Source organism: Pempheris klunzingeri, chromosome 13 (genome assembly GCF_042242105.1).
Source record: "Pempheris klunzingeri isolate RE-2024b chromosome 13, fPemKlu1.hap1, whole genome shotgun sequence".
Lineage (NCBI taxonomy): Eukaryota > Metazoa > Chordata > Actinopteri > Acropomatiformes > Pempheridae > Pempheris > Pempheris klunzingeri.
The window spans coordinates 23,833,211-23,854,206 of record NC_092024.1 but is presented as its reverse complement, the minus strand read 5'-3'; the positions used below and the strand labels follow the sequence as shown (position 1 = coordinate 23,854,206).

At 40.0% G+C, this 20,996-nt stretch overlaps 3 protein-coding genes across 3 annotated transcripts; 2 read left to right on the top strand and 1 right to left on the bottom strand.

Annotated features, from left to right (window-relative positions):
* The first annotated feature begins 1,384 nt into the window (after positions 1–1,384).
* LOC139212422 (NLR family CARD domain-containing protein 3-like) lies at positions 1,385–9,154 on the top strand. The gene is made up of 11 exons (XM_070842966.1): positions 1,385–1,450; positions 2,173–2,276; positions 2,705–2,833; positions 2,917–3,024; positions 3,121–3,246; positions 3,434–3,500; positions 3,993–4,200; positions 4,303–6,097; positions 6,207–6,380; positions 6,700–6,867; positions 7,261–9,154. The coding sequence occupies exons 2-11, from the start codon at positions 2,197–2,199 to the stop codon at positions 7,310–7,312; spliced, it is 2,907 nt and encodes a 968-aa protein (XP_070699067.1). The 5' UTR covers positions 1,385–1,450; positions 2,173–2,196; the 3' UTR covers positions 7,313–9,154.
* A 143-nt stretch (positions 9,155–9,297) lies between these two features.
* On the bottom strand, positions 9,298–14,926 carry nubpl (nucleotide binding protein-like). The gene is made up of 11 exons (XM_070842968.1): positions 14,770–14,926; positions 13,400–13,544; positions 13,263–13,297; positions 12,908–12,998; positions 12,756–12,795; positions 12,570–12,660; positions 12,397–12,490; positions 11,493–11,578; positions 10,828–10,948; positions 10,557–10,639; positions 9,298–9,829 (listed from the first exon to the last, which is right to left on the bottom strand). Exons 1-11 carry the CDS (start codon positions 14,896–14,898, stop codon positions 9,767–9,769), a joined length of 978 nt encoding a protein of 325 aa, XP_070699069.1. The 5' UTR covers positions 14,899–14,926; the 3' UTR covers positions 9,298–9,766.
* Positions 14,699–19,043, top strand: LOC139212427 (D-aminoacyl-tRNA deacylase 2-like). Its single transcript, XM_070842970.1, has 4 exons — positions 14,699–14,801; positions 15,929–16,125; positions 16,527–16,596; positions 17,695–19,043. The coding sequence occupies exons 2-4, from the start codon at positions 16,003–16,005 to the stop codon at positions 18,000–18,002; spliced, it is 501 nt and encodes a 166-aa protein (XP_070699071.1). The 5' UTR covers positions 14,699–14,801; positions 15,929–16,002; the 3' UTR covers positions 18,003–19,043.
* Positions 19,044–20,996: the final 1,953 nt, after the last annotated feature.

Here is a 20,996-nt window from a genome sequence, read left to right as displayed (position 1 = left end):
TTGCTCCCCCTCACTAGATACTGGGGGATGGTGTCCTTCTAATATATTCTTGTACCCCTAAAACAAAGAATAGAACTGTTATATGGATGAAAACCAGATGTTGGGATGTATGGTCAAGGGGGTATAAAGAAGTGACCAGAGAGGTGGCTCGAGGAAGACGAGGACAGAGAGACAGCAGATTCGGCCGGGGGTTACGCTGTCTGTTCCTAGAATTGGCTGAACGTCTTCCCAGGCCTCCATGGTCCCTGTTAGACAACTGACCTTTTTGCAATAAACCTATTTTATTCACTAAGTCGTTGTCAGCGGAAGTTTCCTTTCATCAACTGCATATCATCATCATCAGAGAAGATACGACACCCTCTTGGACACTGAGCAATTGTTACACTAAGTACATTACGGATGGTGCGGATCTGTCGTTCCCAAACACCACCTGTGTGACTGGCTGAAGGCGCGTTGTAAACAAACTCACGCTGCCTTTCTGCCAGAAAAGTCTCAATTGAATCAATGTCAGATTGCTTCAGTCCCTCTTTGAATTCATTGTTAGCTCCAATGAAGTTTGTACCTTGATCACAACGCAGTTGAGACACTGCTCCTCGAAGACTGATGAAACACCTTAAAGCAGGGGGGTCAAACTCAATCAAAGAAAGGGCCAAAATGTAAAACAGGGTCAAAGTCGCAGACAACATTTAGTGAAGACTCTAAAAGTGACTCTTTTATTATAGTATATAATATATAATAATAATAATAATAATAATAATAATAATATATATTTTATCCAGAAATATGAATGTAAACAGCCAAACTTCAACAACTTTTCTTCAATAAAATAAATAGAATTTTAAATTATTTTTTTTATTTTTGTACTCATCCTCACGTTTTGTCTCATAGTGTCGTCTTATATTTATATTCTTTAATTATGGCCACATCAGCTCCACAAACAAGACACACAGGTTCACCTCCGACAGACAAACAGGTAAAACTGTTGAAAGTCTCTGTTTTCAAAGTGCACTTTTCGTTTAGTCATTTATTTTGGGGGGTTCTAGCTTAATGGCTCGTTTCCACTAGAACCTACTGAGTAGAGCTCAGTAGGTTCTAGTGGAAACGCGCCATAAGTGTCGCTATAACAGCGCTGATCGATGCATTGATCCGCTGATCGGTGTGTCATTATACCTGCAGGAGGAGGGGCTGCTGCACGGGCAGCTGTTCAGTGCATTGTGGGATTTGTAGTATTAGAGGTGGGAGTGCTGTTTACTGACAGGCCATTCTTAATATATAATATATATATATATAATATATATAAATATATAATAATAGTCTCATGACATTATCTCGCGGGCCGTATGTGGTTGAGTTTGACATTTGTGTTCTCATGCGCGCCCGCAGCTTTAGTTTCACTTTCTGCTCACTCGTGGCGCAGCTCACTTTGTGCGTCTCAACACGAAGGCTGGAGGTAAAGTATCACGTCCGGTCGGTGTTAGTCGTTAGTTTTAGTTTAACTTGAGCTGTTTTTAGTCCAGTTTCAGCAGAGACGAACCAGAAATTCTTCTTTTCTCAAAAACTGTGAGTTTAGCTGTAAACTCTGAGGAGGAGGAGGAGGAAGAGGACTGCAGCCACGTCTGCAACAATATCTGTTTTTTTTCTGTAAACACACCAGAGATTCATTGATATCCGTCTCTTAAGCTTTTATTGAGACTGGATCGATGAGTTTGCGTCTGTATTAATGTAAAACTTCTCCTGGAAGCGAAAGTACAAACATGAAGTACTGAAGTATTTCTGTCTTTTACTGCAGTTTTACTTTGATGAATATTTGTTTGTAGGTTTAGAAGTTACCTCCAATATCAATATATATTAAATAGTTAACTTAAATATAAATATAGAAATATATACTTGTGCATCATGCATAAAATGCAGAAAATTAAAAAGAAACATCATATTTTAAACTGTTGTAATCTCGTTAATCCACCTGTGGTTTGTGGGGCTGCAAAGTGTGTGTGTGTGTGTGTGTGTGTGTGTGTGTGTGTGTGTGTGTGTGTGTGTGTGTGTGTGTGTGTGTGTGTGGTGCAGCTCTATCAGTAACAGCCAGTAAGTGGAGCAGCAGCTGATAATGTCAGATTACTTAAAGGATGATACCAGTTGAAATACATAAAGATCCGTGTTTCCTCTTTCCTCCAGATTAACGTGTGTGAGTTCAGCAGCATGGATCAGTGTGAGGACGGACAGGAGGGGGTCCCTCCTGTTAAACGGCTCTGGCTCAGGGACCGCGGCGCCGGCCAGAGGTGAGATGAGGATCTCTAACCGTCCACGACTCTTCTGCACCGCCGTTATTCTCACTCAGGGCTTTAAAGGACGACGACCCTCTGCTGCAAAGACGTCGGCTGTCTGGACCATAAAACATTCGCCTTAGACTTTACTAAACCTCTGTGTTCAGTTTGAGCAGCGTTCTTCTTCACATACATCTTTATTCTGAAAGTAAAACCAGTCCTCAAACAAACCTCAGAGTTTCTGAATGACCCATGATTTAGAAACACTTTCACTTTAAGATGCTGCAAGTTGTTCACATCTATAAGAAACACATTTAAAAGAAACGCAGCCTGTTCGGTCATGTTAGGAGCACCAAAATCACAGAAAATACACACACATACATTATAGCATTTTGTCTTTTTGGGCATGTGAGCTTCACAGAATTGTTTTTTTTTTTTCACAGGCGACCAGTTTCTCCTGAACCTGAACCTGAACCTGAACCTGAACCTGAACCCAGCCATGTGTCCTTGAGGAGCACCTGCTCAAGGGATATGTTGATCGAGTTCAAAGACGGACATTTATCCCACCACAAGTAAGTGATCAGTCTTTCACACAGGCAGAATTTTGCAGAAAACCATCTATGAGCTTCAGTAAATGGGGTTTTTCCATTTTCAGGACAGTTTCTCCTGAACCTGAACCTGAACCCAGCCATGTGTCCTTGAGGAGCACCTGCTCAAGGGATATGTTGATCGAGTTCAAAGACAGACATTTATCCCACCAAAAGTAAGTGATCAGAAAAATAACACTTTGGAAGCATTTCACACAGGCACAATTTTGCAGATAATATGTGAGCTTCAGTAAATGGGGTTTTTCTGTCAGGATTCGAAAGAGACCAGTTCCTCCTGAACCTGAACCTGAACCTGAACCCAGCCATGTGTCCTTGAAGAGCAACTGCTCCAGGGATATGTTAATCGAGTTTAAACCAGCACAATCATCTGACACAAAGTAAGTTGTAATTGGCATTTAAGTTAAGATTATTAATGTTTTGTTATTTTCTTCAAGGCAAACAGCAGTTTGACATCACATACGTTTTTTCTTTTAGCCTTTGTTTGATGCAGTATTTCGTGGTGTTTGTAGCCTTGAGTTGGTCCAACAAGAAGAGCTTCTGTCTAATTCTTTGATTCCTCCACAGAGTCGACCAGGAGAGCTCTGAGCTTCCCAGTGGTCAGTCTGCCCAGCAGCATGGAACAACCTTTAAGGTCTGTACACGCACAAGAAACTTTATTTCAGCTGTAAATGGCATGATATAGCAAATTCTCAAATATTGGCTCGGTCCTTACTTCAGAGTAACTGATGAGAGAAGCAGGTTTTTATTTGAGACTCACCAAAGCAGCATTTTCTAGCAGCACATCAGTATTATTCTTGGTCAGAGGGTTTTTAACACCATGGACGACCAGAGGATCATCTTGGATGTGGAGAAACACTCTGACTTTAGCTGCTGTTTGTAGCTACAGCACAACAAAGCAGGAAATACATCCAAGAAATATACAACAAAAGAGGAAACACAGACGATGTTGAGCTGAGTGCCATTCAGGTCTTTTGCATTCACGAAAAGGTAAACATCTCTATGGCCAATATCTTGGCAAGGATTAGGGTACCAAAACAGACCAAAACAATCTGGATGGATACATAGCACCATAGGAAAGAGGAGAAATATGTATTTATGTGTAACCAATTCAATACTTTTCCAGCTCCTGCAGGAGAACATTTCTACTTTTATGAATGAAGAGCTGAAGCAGATCGAGATGAATCTGGGTTCAGATCACCCAGAATGCTTCCAGAGTCAGAGTGAGGAGGAGGACGAGCAGAGGAGCAGCAGCAGAGAGGCATTTCTGAAGATCATACAGAACTTCCTGAGGGAAATGAAGCAGGAAGAGCTGGCTGACCGTCTGCAGAGCCGTAAGTGGATTGTTCCAAAGATTCAACATGCTGGATAAAGGGGACCTTCACTAATGTACTCTTGTATAATTCATTTACTTTATATCTTGTGTGTTTATGCAGGAAGTCAGGCTGCAGTTTGTCAGCGTAACCTTAAAACTAACCTGAAGAGGAAGTTCCAGTGTGTGTTTGAGGGGGTCCCCAAAGCAGGAAACCCAACCCCTCTGAACCAGATCTACACAGAGCTCCTCGTCACAGAAGGAGGGACTGCAGATGTCATCAACGAGCACGAGGTCAGACAGATTGAAGAATCATTCAGGAAACCAGCCTCACCAGAAAAGGCAATCAGATTTGAAGATATTTTTAAACCCTCAACCCCATCGATCAGAACGGTGATCACAAAGGGAGTGGCCGGCATCGGGAAGAAAATCTTAACACAGAAGTTCACTCTGGACTGGGCTGAAGACAAAGCCAACCAGGACACACAGTTCATGTTTCCTTTCACTTTCAGAGAGCTGAATGTGCTGAAAGAGAAAAAGTACAGCTTGGTGGAACTCATTCACCGATTCTTTTCTGAAACCAAAGATGCAGGAATCTGCGGGTTTGAAGAGTTCAAGGTTCTGTTCATCTTTGACGGTCTGGACGAGTGTCGACTTCCTCTGGACTTCTACAACAGTGAGGTGCTGACTGACGTTACCGAGGCAGCCTCGGTGGATGTGCTGCTGACAAACCTGATCAGGGGGAACCTGCTTCCCTCCGCTCGCGTCTGGATAACCACACGACCTGCAGCAGCCAGTCAGATCCCTCCTGAGTGTGTTGACATGGTGACAGAGGTCAAAGGGTTCACTGATGAACAGAAGGAGGAGTTCTTCAGGAAGAGATTCACAGATGAGCAGGCCGACAGGATCATCGCCCACATCAAGAAGTCACGAAGCCTCCACATCATGTGCTACATCCCGGTCTTCTGCTGGATCACCGCTACGGTTCTGGAGGACGTGTTGAAAAACAGAGCAGGAGGAGAGCTGCCCAAGACCCTGACTGAGATGTACATCCACTTCCTGGTGGTTCAGTGCAAACTGAAGAAAATCAAGTACGATGGAGGAGCTGAGACAGATTCACACTGGAGTCCAGAGAGCAGGAAGATGATCGAGTCTCTGGGAAAACTGGCTTTCAAGCAGCTGCAGAAAGGGAACCTGATCTTCTATGACACAGACCTGACAGAGTGCGGCATCGATATCAAAGAAGCCTCAGTGTACTCAGGAGTGTTCACGCAGATCTTTAAAGAGGAGAGAGGACTGTACCAGAACAAGGTCTTCTGCTTCGTCCATCTGAGCATTCAGGAGTTTCTGGCTGCTCTTTATGTCCATCTGACCTTCATCAACTCTGGTGTCAACCAGCTGTCAGAAGAACAAGCAGCCTCCCAGAAGTTGAGAAGGCGAAGAAGACTAGACAAACCTGCACTCACACAGTTCTACCGGAGTGCCGTGGACAAGGCCTTAAGGAGTCCAAATGGACACCTGGACTTGTTCCTCCGCTTCCTCCTGGGCCTTTCACTGCAGACCAATCAGGCTCACCTGCGAGGCCTGCTGACAGACTCAGGAACCTCACAGATCAATCAGGATTCAGTCAAGTACATCCAGGAGAAGATTGAGGCGGAGCCGTGTCTGGAAAGAAGCATCAATCTGTTCCACTGTCTGATTGAACTGAATGATTGTTCTCTAGTGGAGGAGATCCAACAGTCCCTGAGTTCAGGAAGACTTTCCATTGAGAAACTCCATCCCGCTCAAAGGTCAGCGCTGGTCTTCATCTTACTTTCATCAGAGAAAGATCTGGACGTGTTTGACCTGAAGAAATACTCTGCTTCAGAGGAGGCTCTTCTCGTTCTGCTGCCAGTGGTCAAAGCCTCCAAGAAAGCTGTGTAAGCACACAGATATTCGCATTTCCAGAGAATATTTGAAATGCACAACCAATCTTTTCAGCAGGAGAGACGAGTTACTTGTGCTTTAACTTTTCCGTTGTTCTTCCAGGCTGAGCGGCTGTAACCTCTCAGAAAGAAGCTGCGAATCTCTGTCCTCGATTCTCAGCTCCCAGTCCTGTAGTCTGACGGAGCTGGACCTGAGTAACAACGACCTGCGGGATTCAGGAGTGAAGCTCTTGTCTGCTGGACTGAGGAGTCCAAGCTGCACACTGGAAACTCTCAGGTCAGATCACCGTTACTGCCTCTTCATTTTGAACCACTATTGTCATCTCTAAACTGCCTCTTGCATGTCACATGGATTTTGAATCTCTGTAGTTTAGATTATACACCCAAGGAGTCAATAGTGCTACCCCAACCCTCATAGTACCCTGAGATGATCGGACATTTGCACAGCTGCAAATAGCTGGACGGACCACAACTACTGGGATAAAATACTAAGTCAAATACAAATATGAAAAGCAGGGCACCTTAAAACACTAAACTCTGTCCAACATACACATCAGTGTAAGTAATATCTGCTTTTTGTGTGTGTGTGTTTGCAGCCTCTCCGGCTGTCAGATCACAGAGGAAGGCTTTGAGTCCCTGGCTTCAGCTCTGAGGTCCAACCCTTCCCATCTGAGAGAGCTGGACCTGAGCTACAATCATCCAGGAGAGTCGGGAGAGAACCAGATGTCTGTTACACTGCAGAATACAGGCTGGAGACTGGACAGGTATGGACGGGCGTGTTGCAGCCAAACAACTCTGGAAACAAGCTGGGGGAAAACAAAGCCTGCGTCATATATGGGTTTTTGTCGTTTCCCAAAATATCTCCATTGGTTTTTTTTCAGCATTATGAAGCAGTTTGGCAGGTACATAAAAGGAAGATGGTAACGAATCTGCTGTAGTAGAGTTTGTTTTAAACGAATCAGACCTGACTCTGTGTAAAAGACAAAAAAAAACAGACGAGTTAACCATTTACACATAAACAGAATGGAGTTAAATTCACCTGGATGTATTAATGCTTTTGAAAAGAAGGACCAAACTGTGTCAGAGAGAGTTTGTGTTTATGTTTTGGTGCTGAAAGAGGATGCACTGGTCTGACCACTTCCTCTTCTTCTCGTCAGGGTGGAGCCCGGTGGAGGCCGATGGCTGAGACCACATCTGAGGAAGGTGTGAAAACATGAAATGAAAACAAAGCGGCGCACATTCAACCGTCTTCATCACTCATCCAGATCCCTGATATTATCTCCATCGGTTCCCTGTGAGCAGTCTGATCAGTCATATCCTGATACGAGCTGCTGTGTAGAAATGGTCTGAGTGGTTACTGGAAGGTCGAGTGACGAGGAAGAGTTTTTATATTAGTGACTTGCAGAAGAACAGAAGAACGTCTTTCTAAAAAGTCTCCTCATGAAGACTTTCTTTACTTTTAACAGCAAAAGTTGTGACACCATGCGGCCAAAGTTTGGCGATCTCCAGGCACGGATGGTCATCACAAAACGAAATTAACAGCAGGACACAGGAACAGAGAGCTAACCTCGGGTCAGCCAAGCTGGAAAAGACAAAATTTCACATTAATTGGACTTAATTGGACTTCTGTTGAGACTAAAATACTCTTATTTCCTCTTTTACGTCGACTTTTCAAGGCGGTAATGTTGCGCCATTTTTCTGTGTCCAACATACTTACATGAAATATTCTTGTCTTTTTAGTATTATTTTTCTTATTGTCATATTTATATCTACATATATCTATCTATATTGACATATATAGATGTACATATTGTCATATTCTTGTCTTTTTAGTATTATTATTCTTATTGTCATATTTATATCTACATATATCTATCTATATTGACATATATAGATGTACATATTGTCATATTCTTGTCTTTTTAGTATTATTATTATTCTTAATGTCATATACAGTGCTTAACAAATGTCTCAGACCAGCTGTCATAAAAACGAGAAAACACAAACATTTTAGAAATCTGTCAAAAACTTGTTTCTAATTAAACATTGTATTATTATTTATTAGGCAAATAACAAACTGGAACAACTAAATAGTCCTTATTCACATGTTTTAACCAGAAATCTTAATATCTAGTTTGACCTCCCTGATTGTTTTCATGGACTTTTCCACCGTCTCTTTTGTTATTGAGCTCCAAATAGTTCCCAGCTGTTCCCACAGACTTGCTTTGGATTAAATTAGTGTGTGATCTATTTTTTAATCCAATAAATCCCAGATCTGTTCGATAGGATTCAAGTCTGGACTCTGACTTGTCCAGTCCATCAGTTCCTCTACTCCAGATTCCTTTTCCATCATTTCAGATCCATCATTGTGATTAAAGAGCTGCACATACTGGAGGTTAACCATCACAGGAACTAAAGAAATAATCTGGTAATCAGCAATACTGTTAATTTAGGGCAGGGGAGGCAAACACCTTCCACTGGGTGGAGGTCTGATACATGTGTTACGCACTGTTTTTTTATACACACACACACACACATATATATATTGTCATATTCTTCATGTCTTCATTGATAATTAACCTTTGGTGTTTTAGTAGCTAGCAGCACTGTTGCAGATTGAATTTGCCATCAAGTATTATGTTATATTTTGTATATGTATATTTTCCTCGACAAGTTCACATAAGACGCCGCTATTTTAGTTGTCCTGTGTTTTACCTCCCCGAGTCGCCTGTGAAATGATTTTAAACCACCTTCTGTACTTCAGTTCAGTTAACTTAAGTCATTTCACTCAGCAGCAGCAACGCTGAACTTAATTTCCTTGATTTCAGATAACGGAGGTAAAGTAGGATAAGTGATGAGTTAGAATTTATTACCTATTTTATTTTATACTATCTGATCTCATTGCTTTCTTTGCTGAGCTGAGCGTTTCTCTGACCCTGTGCTAACTTCATCATTTCTATTTTTCCCATTTCGATACATCAGAACTCCTCAGTTTATTTGAATCATCCAAGTAATCAATAAAGAAGAAAATCTTAAATATCATAAATCATATATACATACATGAGACAGTTTCATCAGCTTCACTTCCCCACTTTAAAAGCACTAAAACAGTTGGATATTAAGTTGACAACATTATTGTTCATTCAATTTCATATTAAAAGCATCACAAAGACATTCTGATGTAAAACTGCAGCTGTTTTATTGCTCGTATTTAGAGATCATGGAAAAATCTCACTCACAGCAATATGACATTATTATTATTATTATTCCATTTATTCAGACACTCACTCAGACATGCATTGGAACTCTGGGTAATGAAGTTTAAATATGTTAAACACAAAAATACATATTTCAAAAAAGAAAACAGACTTTAGTGAAGTGTTTTTATTAAATATCCTCACACAGCTAAATAAATCACATTTATTCAGTAATACTGTCGCACTAACACAGTTTACTCAGCGTGCACTGTTAGCAGTCGTGCTTTGGATTTAACTCATTGTGCGTTTAGTCAGCGAAGACGTTTGTGCGTTTACACGTGTGTGTTTTTGTCCTGTGTGTGTGTGTGTGTGTGTGTGTGTGTGTGTGTGTTCATATCTGCATGTCACATGTCAGTTTCTTCCGAGTGTGATGGAGTGTGTTCCCACTTCCTGTTGGAGCTGTCAATCAAGCGTTGACCTCCTCAAGTCTCTGGACCACAGCAGACGCCACCTTCCTGTACGCCTCCGTCTACGAGTTAACACACACACACACACACACACAGATGATGTAATGATCGTTTTGCAATAACGTGATGGTATTGCTTATTAGAATTGCGTCCATACTAACGGTCTCGTGCAGAAATAACCGTAGAGCTTTAATTGACCAATCAGGGCGTCGACATGTATCAGCAGGTTGACTTTAAGGCTTAAGGTAAATACTTGTCAGTATGAAGTTATACGTAAGGAAAAATCTGAGAATACTAATTTCATTCAGAGCCCTGAGTTGTTGTTGTGACTCTGAATAAAGAGCTGAATGCAGTCCTGCTGTCTGTCAGAGTGAATACAGCTCGTCTTCTGCTCAAAATGTTGGTGGAGCTGGACGATTATTTACCGGCAACGTTTCCTGCACATTATTTAGTCTTCCTCATATTTATATTTTGATAGGTTAACAGCTGAATGGAGAGAAAAAGGGGGGTTTAAAGTTATGGAAGAAGTAAAACCAGACTGTGAACAAACCGCAGACTAACAGGAAAACAGAGGAATGTGACTCTGTCTGAACTTATTTAAGTTAAGTGAATTTCAGACCAGGTGTACAGCCAATAAATTCATATTTAAAACCTCCCCAAACAGAATGTAAGACCATTTTAATGTTTTCTAATCTTCACCCATCTGTATTTTGACAAATTCCCACCACAAGCTGTGCAATAAATTAAATAAAATAGAGTAGAAGAGAGTGGATTGAACAGATTAGAGACCTCTGGGCTGTCAGGAGAGGAGACGACCACCGGCTGTCCTCTGTCTGACGTCTCTCTGATGTTCAGGTGAAGAGGAATGTCACCTGGACGGAAGATTAACAGGCTTCAAACACATTTTCAGGGACAACATCTTAAAACTTTCCTTTTACTTTCCTCCTACACAGGATCCAGTCACCCTCAGTATCTCAGACATCTGGGTGTTATTGTCTTAGTGTCCGCCTGTATCACCTGTGTTTGTCTGCTTGGAGATAAACTTAATGGATGTTGTTACCTAATAATTTGACTCCCAGAGTGTCTGCCAGCTGTCGGGCCCCGTCTGAGCCGAAGATGTGAGTCTGGTGATTACAGTTGGGACACTGGAACACGCTCATGTTCTGCACCAGGCCGAGAACCTGCAGGAACGCCAGACAGACACAGCAGATTTATGACCGTACACTTTATATAAAGATGGATAACATGACAGCTCCGAAACATCTGGATCACCCGCTGGTGGCAGTAAAGGAAGAGGCCTCTCTTCCTGGTCTATCTTCCTCTAAATGGGACCATAATTTACTAAATGAGCATCAAGAAGACTATAAACTAGAGACTGAGAGCAGAAACTCATCAGGAAAATGTTCACTGAGCTGATAAATCAGGAGAGAAGTCGGATTATTTTCCTCATTGACTTCCATCCAATCAGTTCCATCTGTTCAGACCCAGAAGCTACGTCCACTTCTTCTATACGATCTATACGTACAGGTGATGAAGTCCAAGTCCTTCATGTTAGAAAAGATGGTGTCTGTCACTTTAGTTACTTCTTATCACGTTACATTTGATCAGCTTCGTTTTAGATGCTATAAAACGGAAGCTAACACACATGTAGTCCATCTTTACACACAGTTTCTAGTGTGCACACACACACACACACACACACACACACACACACACACAGATTACCGGCACGTGGACTTTCTTGAACATCTCGGCTCCTCTGCGAGCGTCCAGCAGGGCGATGTCCTGCGGCGTCGACACGATGACCGCACCTGCACAACGAAACACACCTGAACTTTCGGCCCCTTTTTCCTGCCTGCCTCGTTCACACCTGCTGGACAGGTGTCCAGTCTGTCTGTCCAGGTCGGACTGATCACTATAAGGAGATGATTATTACAGCTATTTTTTTCCTTTTCTTTATTTCTAATTCAGATAACCATTTAATTATTATAAAAAAACTAAAAATTAAATAACCTTTATTTATACAGCACCTTTAACACATACAATGTAGTTCAAAGTGCTTTACAAAATTAAAAAAAAAGATTAATTAACATTAATAAATTAATTAATTTAATAATATAACACTATTAGACTTACGAAGACATAAAACATAAAATGTACCATTAAATAAGTAACATTTATTTATTTATTTTATGAATATAAAGTAATGAAACAGACAGTTTTGCCCACAAGGTTAAACTGAGTCATCTGAGTGCCGAACTTTTCTGGTGCGTCCGCGGTTCACTGAGAGAATCTGAAGGGTTTTTTCATTGAGAGAAAATGACTTTCTTTTTCCCACCATGATTTCAGTGTGTGCGCAACAGCAGCCTCAGGTAGTCGGCAGGAGGGACGTGGTGAAGGATCATGGGAATAACATTTTAAAAAAAGCTTTCCACATGTTGTCATGTATGAAACAGCCCAAAAATGAATGGACTGATTCTTCCCAGAGTTTTTTAACCATAGAAGCAGTTGATCACTGTAACTGTGATCAATTTAAGTGGTTTTAACTGTAAAATTATTTACATTATGTTTTTATTAAGTATAGCAATGTGTGTGTGTGTGTGTGTGTGTGTGTGTGTGTGAGACTGACCTGCTATTGGGATGTTCTGGGTGATTGACAACTGGACGTCTCCTGTCCCAGGAGGCATGTCGACTACCAGATAATCCAGTGACCCCCAGTCCACCTACACACACACACACACACTTGATTCAGTTTCCTCAGATGGACGGTAACAAACCATCCGTCTGAGAAACCCGTCTTACCTTTCTGAGCAGTTTCTCTATAGCGGACATCACCATCAGCCCCCTCCACACGATGGGAGCCACATCCTCCACCAGGAACCCCATCGACATGCTGAGACAGAGGAGCGGGCGGAGGGTAAAAAGACGGGGCCAGAACAGGTAAAGAACAGGTACGAGAACACGAAGGGTTAAGAGTGATGGACTCACCAAGGAATCCCGTAGTTGGTGAGCGGGATCATCAGATTGTCTGGAAGAAGAAAGATAAAACAGCTGAAGCCAGTTTACTTCGTCAGAAACCTCCATTAAAAACACAGCGATCAGGTGACATTCGACGCCCAAATATAAACGATGTGCCGTACTGTCAGACAGATCCGGGTTCCCCCTCAGGTTCATCAGTTTGGGGATCGATGGGCCGTAGACGTCGGCATCCAACAGGCCGACGGACTTAGTCTGAGAGAAAGAAAGAAAGAAAGAAAAACAGTCTGACAGTCTGTGAAAAGGTAATTATAACTAATTTATTCTGAAAATATCTGAGCCCATAAGCAGGTCAGTTGGCTTCATGCTTGCTGTCCACATTTCAAAATGGCCGACTGTTTTAATGCATATTTCCTACATAAGAACATGTTGTTACTAACACTTATCTGAAAAGGGTTACCTGTGTACCCCCACCTCACCATGTGCACTGACTGTTTTGTGTGACAGGAGATTCCTTACCGGATCGTTTGCCATTAATCCAAGAGCCAAATTCACTGCAGAGACAGAAAGACAGACATTGAACTCGACTGACTACAAACTGAAAGAAAAACAGGCTGGTTGAAACTGAAGATTGAAGCAGGAAATCCGTGGTGCACCTGCGGTGGTGGACTTGCCCACGCCACCTTTCCCTGAAGCCACGACGATGACCTGTTTGACACCTGCGATCGGCTTCTGTTTGGGAAGACCCTTCGCCATCTGCTGCCTCTGCCTCTCCTGCAACGCTTTACTGTCCACTGACCTCTGTGACAAACAATAACACAAGAACGCAACAGTTTGACAGCTGAAAATAAGACTTTTTTGTAGGTTTCAGAAGGACAAAGTTAAGATTAACGACAGAGAAAGTACACTGTGGGGTAAAAATGAATGACTTGTTCCAATAAAAGAATCATATCTAAAATGAACAGATTATGCTTTAAGATATATATATCCTCAAAATCTTAATTGTCAATTTCGATAAAAACAAATCCAACTTGATTGATCATATTCATGCTGAATTTACCAGTAGTCCCAAGCATCTCAGAAATCACCCAAAGATATATGATACTATCAATATGCTTTCACTGCTGAGAAAAACAGCGTTAAATTGACTGAATCTGACATGGAGTCTGGATTATGGGCTGCCCATCACAACTGTTCAAAACTCAAACAAGGACTACTACTCTAGAAGAGTTAAATTATCAAATACCACTTTATAATTAGGTGCATTTAAATGAGGTTTTCAGTTAGTAATCCCTTCTCCCTTCATTTACCACTGCTTTATAGATCAGCTAAAAGTTATTAATAAAACCAACTTTTAGGCTGCCACGTTGTGAAAATGTACAGTTAAGCCACTGGTTACAATTTGTAAACCTGTAATAGAAGATGAATTGTTATAAAAAGGAACAATCTGTGGAGTTTTAGTACTCACACAAATACAACCTGAATTGTTTCTAGCATTATTATTATTATTATTACTGCTGCTGGTGCTGCTACACTACTTTGGTAATAAATAAATAACAAGAAAGAAAACAATAACTCATTGAAACCCCATTAGACCACATTATAAACAAGCTGATGGTTAATTAACATAAATAAATGCATATAATGTAAATATCTACCCACATTTATATATATGTGTACTGAGCAGCAGTGTTTATACAAGTCAAGTCTGAGTGACGACACTTCATACTTCCGGTTCTGGGTTTCAAAATAACATCTTTGGCATTTCAAGAAATTCACACATGCACATGTATACGACATAATTTATACGAAGAACAGCATATAATCAAATATAAATACGATACGTTGAGATACGATTATGTTTTGGATATACATCATCACTCATAAATAATTTTATTTGACTCTAATCGCTCTTGTTTTGACTACTTCCGGGTTTGTTAGTATTTCCTGTTTAGCTTGACGTCACCATGAAGCTGTTTGGCTAGCTAGCTCACAGAAACAGGCAGAAATCAGACATTAATCTCACCTGGCAGCGGACGAACTGTACACAACACGCAGGTGTGTGTTTTATCTCTCTTCCTGTTCGTAAAACGGACTGTTTGTTAACGGATATTCTCAGTAAATGAGCCAGTCTGCTGTATGTGAGCTGAGCCATGTTTGGCTGTTTGGATGCTACTCAGCTAGCTAGCTAGCTTGGCGCGCATCAAACTTGCGCATGCGTGTGTTTTTAATGGCCGTTCTTTAAAAATTGATCTAGTTTTTGATTTTATAACTTAAATTAGTGTTGTTTTTCTTAATTCTGTCCTTAAACGACATTGATTAACTACTGTTTAGCTATTAATATATGTGCTACTAATCGATTTCTAGTCCTCTGCCCCAGCATGTGCACTAACTCTCTGCTAGGTCTCTTATTTTCTATATTCAAATCAATAAATCAATAAAATGACAAATTTATATGCAATTTTCAAAACCACCTGGATCTTAGTTAGATAATGTAATTCATTAAAATGGCTTCCACACTTGGAAACTTTCTGTTTCAGTTTGTTTTAGTTTTTTGTTTTGGTTTTGCTCTTGATAATTTTTATGTTCCTCTTCCTCTTTTGCTATATTGTTTTTTGTGTGTGTGTGTTTTGTAAATTGAAATTGTTTTCATTGTATTTTTCAGAATCAGAATCAGTTTTATTTGCCAAATATGTGAATTTGACTTCAGTTTTGCACTGTTCATGTGTACTAGTAAACACACATTTAACTTAATCAAAAAAGAGTAACATCTAAGGTTTATGTACAATGTAAATGTTTAAATATCTGTATAGTATAAATGTAAAAAGCTATGACAAAGAGTGTGAAGAAGACAAGAAGTGAGGTGATGCTGGAATAAATATGGAATTACTATGAACAGGTTCCATTAAATACATGAGGTATATAGTAATATAATAAAGTAATGTAATTAACTGTATTTATATTTATTTCTGTTGCTTAAAAACAATACTAATAAAAAATAACCCAAGAAAGAGGAAGACTGCGAAAACAGTGCGCAGCCTCGAGCACCTTTACGCAGCTTCAGCTGACGTTAATCCGGAAGTGTGTTGCATGTGTTTTCTTCTTCTTTTTCTTTGCTACTCATCGATCATTTCGGGCACTTTGTAAATCAGCATTGATCCGTTGACTGGTGTTTAACTCCCCAGGCTGAAGCGGGTTCCTCCTCTTCTGTTATTCTGTCATAAGAGTTGAAACCAGGGAGGATAAACTTCAACCTGGGATGTCGGAGAAAGGCGGTGCTCCTGCTGCTGCTCCTGCGGCCCGGGCGGTGCTGCAGCAGTGTCTGCAGGCCAGACTGCAGGTGAAACCAGCTGAGGAGCTCTCAGAGGCCCAGTTTGTCCAGGTGAGCAGCGGACGTGTCCACCTCCTGCACCTGAACAGCTCATTCTGTGTTTACATGTTTTTATTCTGACACGTAAATGCACCACAGACTTGTTCCTGAAGTGACCATAACTAACTAATAGAATCAATATTGCACCTGTGACCTGTTCCAGGTTGTCTTCATATGTTGTTTTGCATCACCTCTTCATTTATATTGACTCTGATGAAGACACAGTGGTGTTTGCACAGTTAAAAGCTGAAAATTAAAAGAAATCAGTGTGTTAGAGTAAATTTTCTACAGAATATAAGAGATAAATTGCACAAAAGCAGTTTTGCATTGGATTCAGCTGCAGAGAGTTATTGAGTTTTAGAAAGAAATAGCAAAGTGGTGACTTCTGGAGGTCTGTGTGCTTCTGTTTTCAGATCGAGAGGGGAATGGTGATCTACGTCTGTTTCTTTAAAGGAGCCACAGACGACATCCTGCCCAAGATGGGTCAGTGAGCATTTCTAGCCTCTTAACATCCACCCAAGAAGTGGACGTAGCCTCCAGGCCTCAAAAGTGCTTTAATTAATAATGTCTCTGCTGACTGATTGGATGGAAGTCAATGATTTATCAGCTCAGTGAACATTTTCCTGATGAGTTTCTGCTCTCAGTCTCTAGTTTACAATCTTCTTCAGCACAGCAGGAAGTTCATTTAGTAAATTGTGGTCCAGTTAGAGGAAGATACACCAGGAAGAGGAGGGGCGGGGCTACCTGCTGAATAACCAATCAGAGGCAGGGGGAGAAACTCTTGCACCACTTCTGGCTCCAAACTGGAAAATGTGTATTCTGCAACATCAAAACTGAACTATTTGTCATTTATTTTATGAATGCATGTGTGAAAGATTATTTTGGTCAAATTTTGAACATTTTTTTAAAGATACTGAGTGGCTCAATTATTCATTTAGAAGAAAAAAACATTGTATTTCAACCCAAACTTCTTATTATATGACAAATGCAAATGAGACTAAAAAGATGTGACACATAGAACAATTTTAAAATCGAAATCAGAGACTATATTTGAACATTATTTGGTCTGAAGGACAGTAAAGCAATGAAAACAGTAGAAATTTGTGAGGCTTGTAATTTTTTTCTTTGTAATTTCTGGTAATTGTAAAATGTTTTATATAGTTTTATTTTATCTTATATTTTTCAAACTGTACACCTACAGAATGTTTTATTTGCAGATAACTGTATGACTTGAACATGATGCAATTTAAAAACAACAACAAAAATACACTTCTGGCTCTTGTCATTAAAACAAGATGGCGATTTTAAAAATCTTCAAAACGTCCATCCACAAACCAACGAGTGACGTCACGTTGGCTTCGTCCACTTCTTATAAACAGTCCTCACCTATAAACCATATTTGAATAACAGTAACTAAGATATGCAAATCACAACAAACCTTCAGCATCTTGTCAACCACACCTGGATAAAACTTTTCAGCGTGTGGACTTGACCTTGACCTGCATATTTGAGCTCTTTTCACTGCGACTCCTTCAGTGTATGATGTAAATATTGTGTGTGTCCCCTCCTTGTGCCGTCCAGTGTCCACGCTGCTGAACCTGCGGCTGTGTGAGTCCGACTCGGGGAAGCTGGTGTCGGTGCTGGAGCTTCCCGGCAGCCTGCTGGTCGTCCCGCAGGCCACGCTGGGCGGGAAGTCCAAAGGCAGGGCCATGCAGTACCACAACAACATCAACAAAGAGGACGGGCTGCGGCTCTACGGCGAGTTCGTCTCTCTGTGCGAGAAGGAACTGAGCGGAGCCAACGTGACGGTGAAACACGGCACGTATGGCAACAGACAGGTGCTAAAGCTCGACACCAACGGCCCCTACACACACCTGATGGAGTTCTGACCTGCAGAGGAACGAGGCTTCAGCTGTGCCGTCATGGAGGTGGAAATGGTGCCTAATTTAATGTCTAATTATCCACCAATGAGGCTCGGAGCAGTCTTGTGATTTCTAGGACTCATGTTTTGATATTTCATTTATGCATTTGTGATAAAAAACAAACAAAAAAACAAATTGACTCAGATTTGGAAGAAGTCATTGTTTTTGTAAATCCCACAGAAAAAAATGTGCATAAAAATATAAATGCTCACATTCCTGAGGATTAGAGCCGTAATGGAGAATATGAGAGGAGGAATTATGGTGTTTATTTACTGGCTCCAGTGAATGAAGGGAATTCTTAAAGGATATATTTAATATTTTCAAACCTGAGCCCTATTTTTTTTATATACTTTGGTGTTTAAAAGGCTCGTAGGTATAAAAATGACAGTAGGTCCACTAAAAGAGCTTGTTTGATCCACTGACAGGCTCAGAGTGTTATTCTAAGTGTGTGACATCATTATGGAAAGGATCCCTACAGAGAGAGACCTGGAAGATCCTTTTGCTTTAACCACAAACAGACGTTATATCGCTCTCTGCACACACACCAGACTACATTCACAAAAACACTTATTTTACCTAGCAGAACACAGGACTTTATGTGGCTTTGGTGTTTTAAAGGGTTAGTTCAGATGCCAGCAAAAGGGTTAATTTGAATTAAGTGTCTCATAACAAGTGTGTGACAGCATTATGGAAAGGGTCCCTACAGAGAGAGACCTGGAAGATCCTTTTGGTTTAACCACAAACAGCCGTTATATCGCTCTCTGCACACCAGACTCCATTCACAAAAACAGGGATTTTACCTCACAGAACACAGGAGCTGTTGGTCCACTGCTGTCCCAATGGGTTAATCTATTATTGATCAGAAACACACACACAAACAGGGGCACTGACTTCGAACACATGGGGCATGAAAAAACACAATAAAAAAGATATACCCCTGTAAATCTTTCTTACAGTTTTTCACGTGATGAGAAAATTAATTAAAAATCATTTATTGACCAAACAAAAGAGGATTCACTGTTTCTCTGTTTGCTTAAATTAATATATTTACCCATAAAGATTATTATATTAATCTTGTCATATGCCATAAGATGATCTATCATTTACTTTAAGTGATATCCAATTATTTCTTTAAACCAAACCAAAAGAGAAAAACATGCTCTAAAGTCAATTTACAAAAAAGTTAACAAATTCTGCAACCAGATTAATTTTATGGATTATTTTATTTATTATTAGTTTGGGGAAACAAACCATTTAATTAAATTCAAAATGTGCTTTATTCATAATCCACGTTTCCAGATTACAGAACTACAACCGAGTTCAGAGCAGCACTAATACACTTAATATTGCATTTATTGATTTTCAAACTACTCTCAATAATCATTGCAGTTGCTGTGGCGTCCTGTGTCCTCCGGGCCGGCAGGGGGCGCTCAGCTGTGTGTGAGTGAAGGGAAATGAGCAGCACTCAGTGAGCTTGGGTTACAGCAGCTTTTACAACCTGCGTCAAAACTGGGCCTCTGTCAGGTGCACAGAAAGTGACTGCACTCAAACATCCGGGTCCCACCAAAATAAGAGCACACAAATTAGGGAATACACTGAATTTGTGCTCCTAGATGCGCCTCTCTTAAAAAAAAAAACGTATTAAACTAAATAAGAATAAATTAAGTAACATTGTGATAACATTTATGTTTATATACAACCCATCAATACTTTGAGCTACTGTTAAAACCTTTAAGATATCAATAACCTTGTTGCAACAAATATAATAGTGTCATATAATAGTTCAAGTTTGGATTTCATGGGTTTATTTTAATACAGATTAAGATATTTGATTTAAAAAAAAACTGCAAAAACAGGATGAATTAAATTACAAAAATAAGTTAATACAACAAGGAAAGTTATGGCAAATGTATGTATTTTACATTAGTTTAAATTTTTTAATTTAGTTTTGTTAGTTAGTTTCCAGATTATTTCCATTTTGCTTTTTTCCCCCAAAAAATCTTTAGTTTTAGATTACATTTTACTACCTTCAGAATAGGTTTTAGTCTTTTAATATAATCTGGGGGTATTTATCAGGGGGGAGAGTTAAGTGGTATTACAATAAAAACACATTTTGAAGGCATGTAGATGCTCCAGTCTGAACAAACAGATGCACCAGACTAAAACTAATTATACTCCTGTATCTTTTTTAAAGTTTATTTTCTTTTAGTTAATTCTGTATGTGCATGTAATCGTTTGCAGCTAATTTTCAGCAGCTACATTTATTTTTACTAAACTAAATCTGTCAGAAATTGCAGGCATAGATCATCAATTTAATCAGTGAAATTATAATTTATCGTATTTTTTCCCATAGAAGAAGCGGCTCAATGTTACTTTTATTTTGAAAACCCTTCTACCGGAAAACACAAGGTTGCTACAGCTAGCTTAAATGTGCACACCACCAAACGCCACATTTAGCCACTAATTTAACCTAAAATATGTCACTTTGGGGAGTTTATGTGTACATTTAGATGAAGTAGGCCGAGTTAAATAGTTTGTATGAACATCTTAGAGGGAAAATAACGCGTTTAAAGTTGTGTTTTTGTCGAAAGTTGACGGCGGTGTAACGAGGATTTGTGTTTACCGGACGAAAATGTTCTAAGGTGGGAAACGGGTTTCAGTTGGAAACTTCATCTGTTTAAGAGATAAATTAGTTGTATGAAAATGATATTAATATTTTTATTTCACCACAAGGATGGTAACAGTCTGTGTGCATGTGTCTTTTATATAATTAGAGACTTTATAGTGAGGAAAGTTATTTAATTTATTAATTAATCCAGCCAGCTGCTTATTTCATCAATTAATCGATTGATTATTTGTTTATAAATTGTCGTAAATGCCAACCACGTTACTAATACTCAACGTGATGTCTTAAAACAGCTAATTTACAAATGAGCTCAAACTGAAATGGAAAAAAAAGTC

Excerpts from the sequence above, each read along its gene's own strand:
- LOC139212422 (XM_070842966.1), top strand. The coding sequence starts at position 2,197 with ATGGATCAGTGTGAGGACGGACAGGAGGGGGTCCCTCCTGTTAAACGG. Across the intron at positions 6,098-6,206 it reads AAAGCCTCCAAGAAAGCTGT|GCTGAGCGGCTGTAACCTCT; the intron begins GTAAGCACACAG and ends TTGTTCTTCCAG. Across the intron at positions 6,381-6,699 it reads TGCACACTGGAAACTCTCAG|CCTCTCCGGCTGTCAGATCA; the intron begins GTCAGATCACCG and ends GTGTGTTTGCAG.
- nubpl (XM_070842968.1), bottom strand. The coding sequence starts at position 14,898 with ATGGCTCAGCTCACATACAGCAGACTGGCTCATTTACTGAGAATATCC. Across the intron at positions 12,999-13,262 it reads GATTAATGGCAAACGATCCG|ACTAAGTCCGTCGGCCTGTT; the intron begins GTAAGGAATCTC and ends TCTTTCTCTCAG. Across the intron at positions 9,830-10,556 it reads CCTCTCCTGACAGCCCAGAG|ACGGAGGCGTACAGGAAGGT; the intron begins GTCTCTAATCTG and ends GTTAACTCGTAG.
- LOC139212427 (XM_070842970.1), top strand. The coding sequence starts at position 16,003 with ATGTCGGAGAAAGGCGGTGCTCCTGCTGCTGCTCCTGCGGCCCGGGCG. Across the intron at positions 16,126-16,526 it reads CAGAGGCCCAGTTTGTCCAG|ATCGAGAGGGGAATGGTGAT; the intron begins GTGAGCAGCGGA and ends TTCTGTTTTCAG. Across the intron at positions 16,597-17,694 it reads CGACATCCTGCCCAAGATGG|TGTCCACGCTGCTGAACCTG; the intron begins GTCAGTGAGCAT and ends TGTGCCGTCCAG.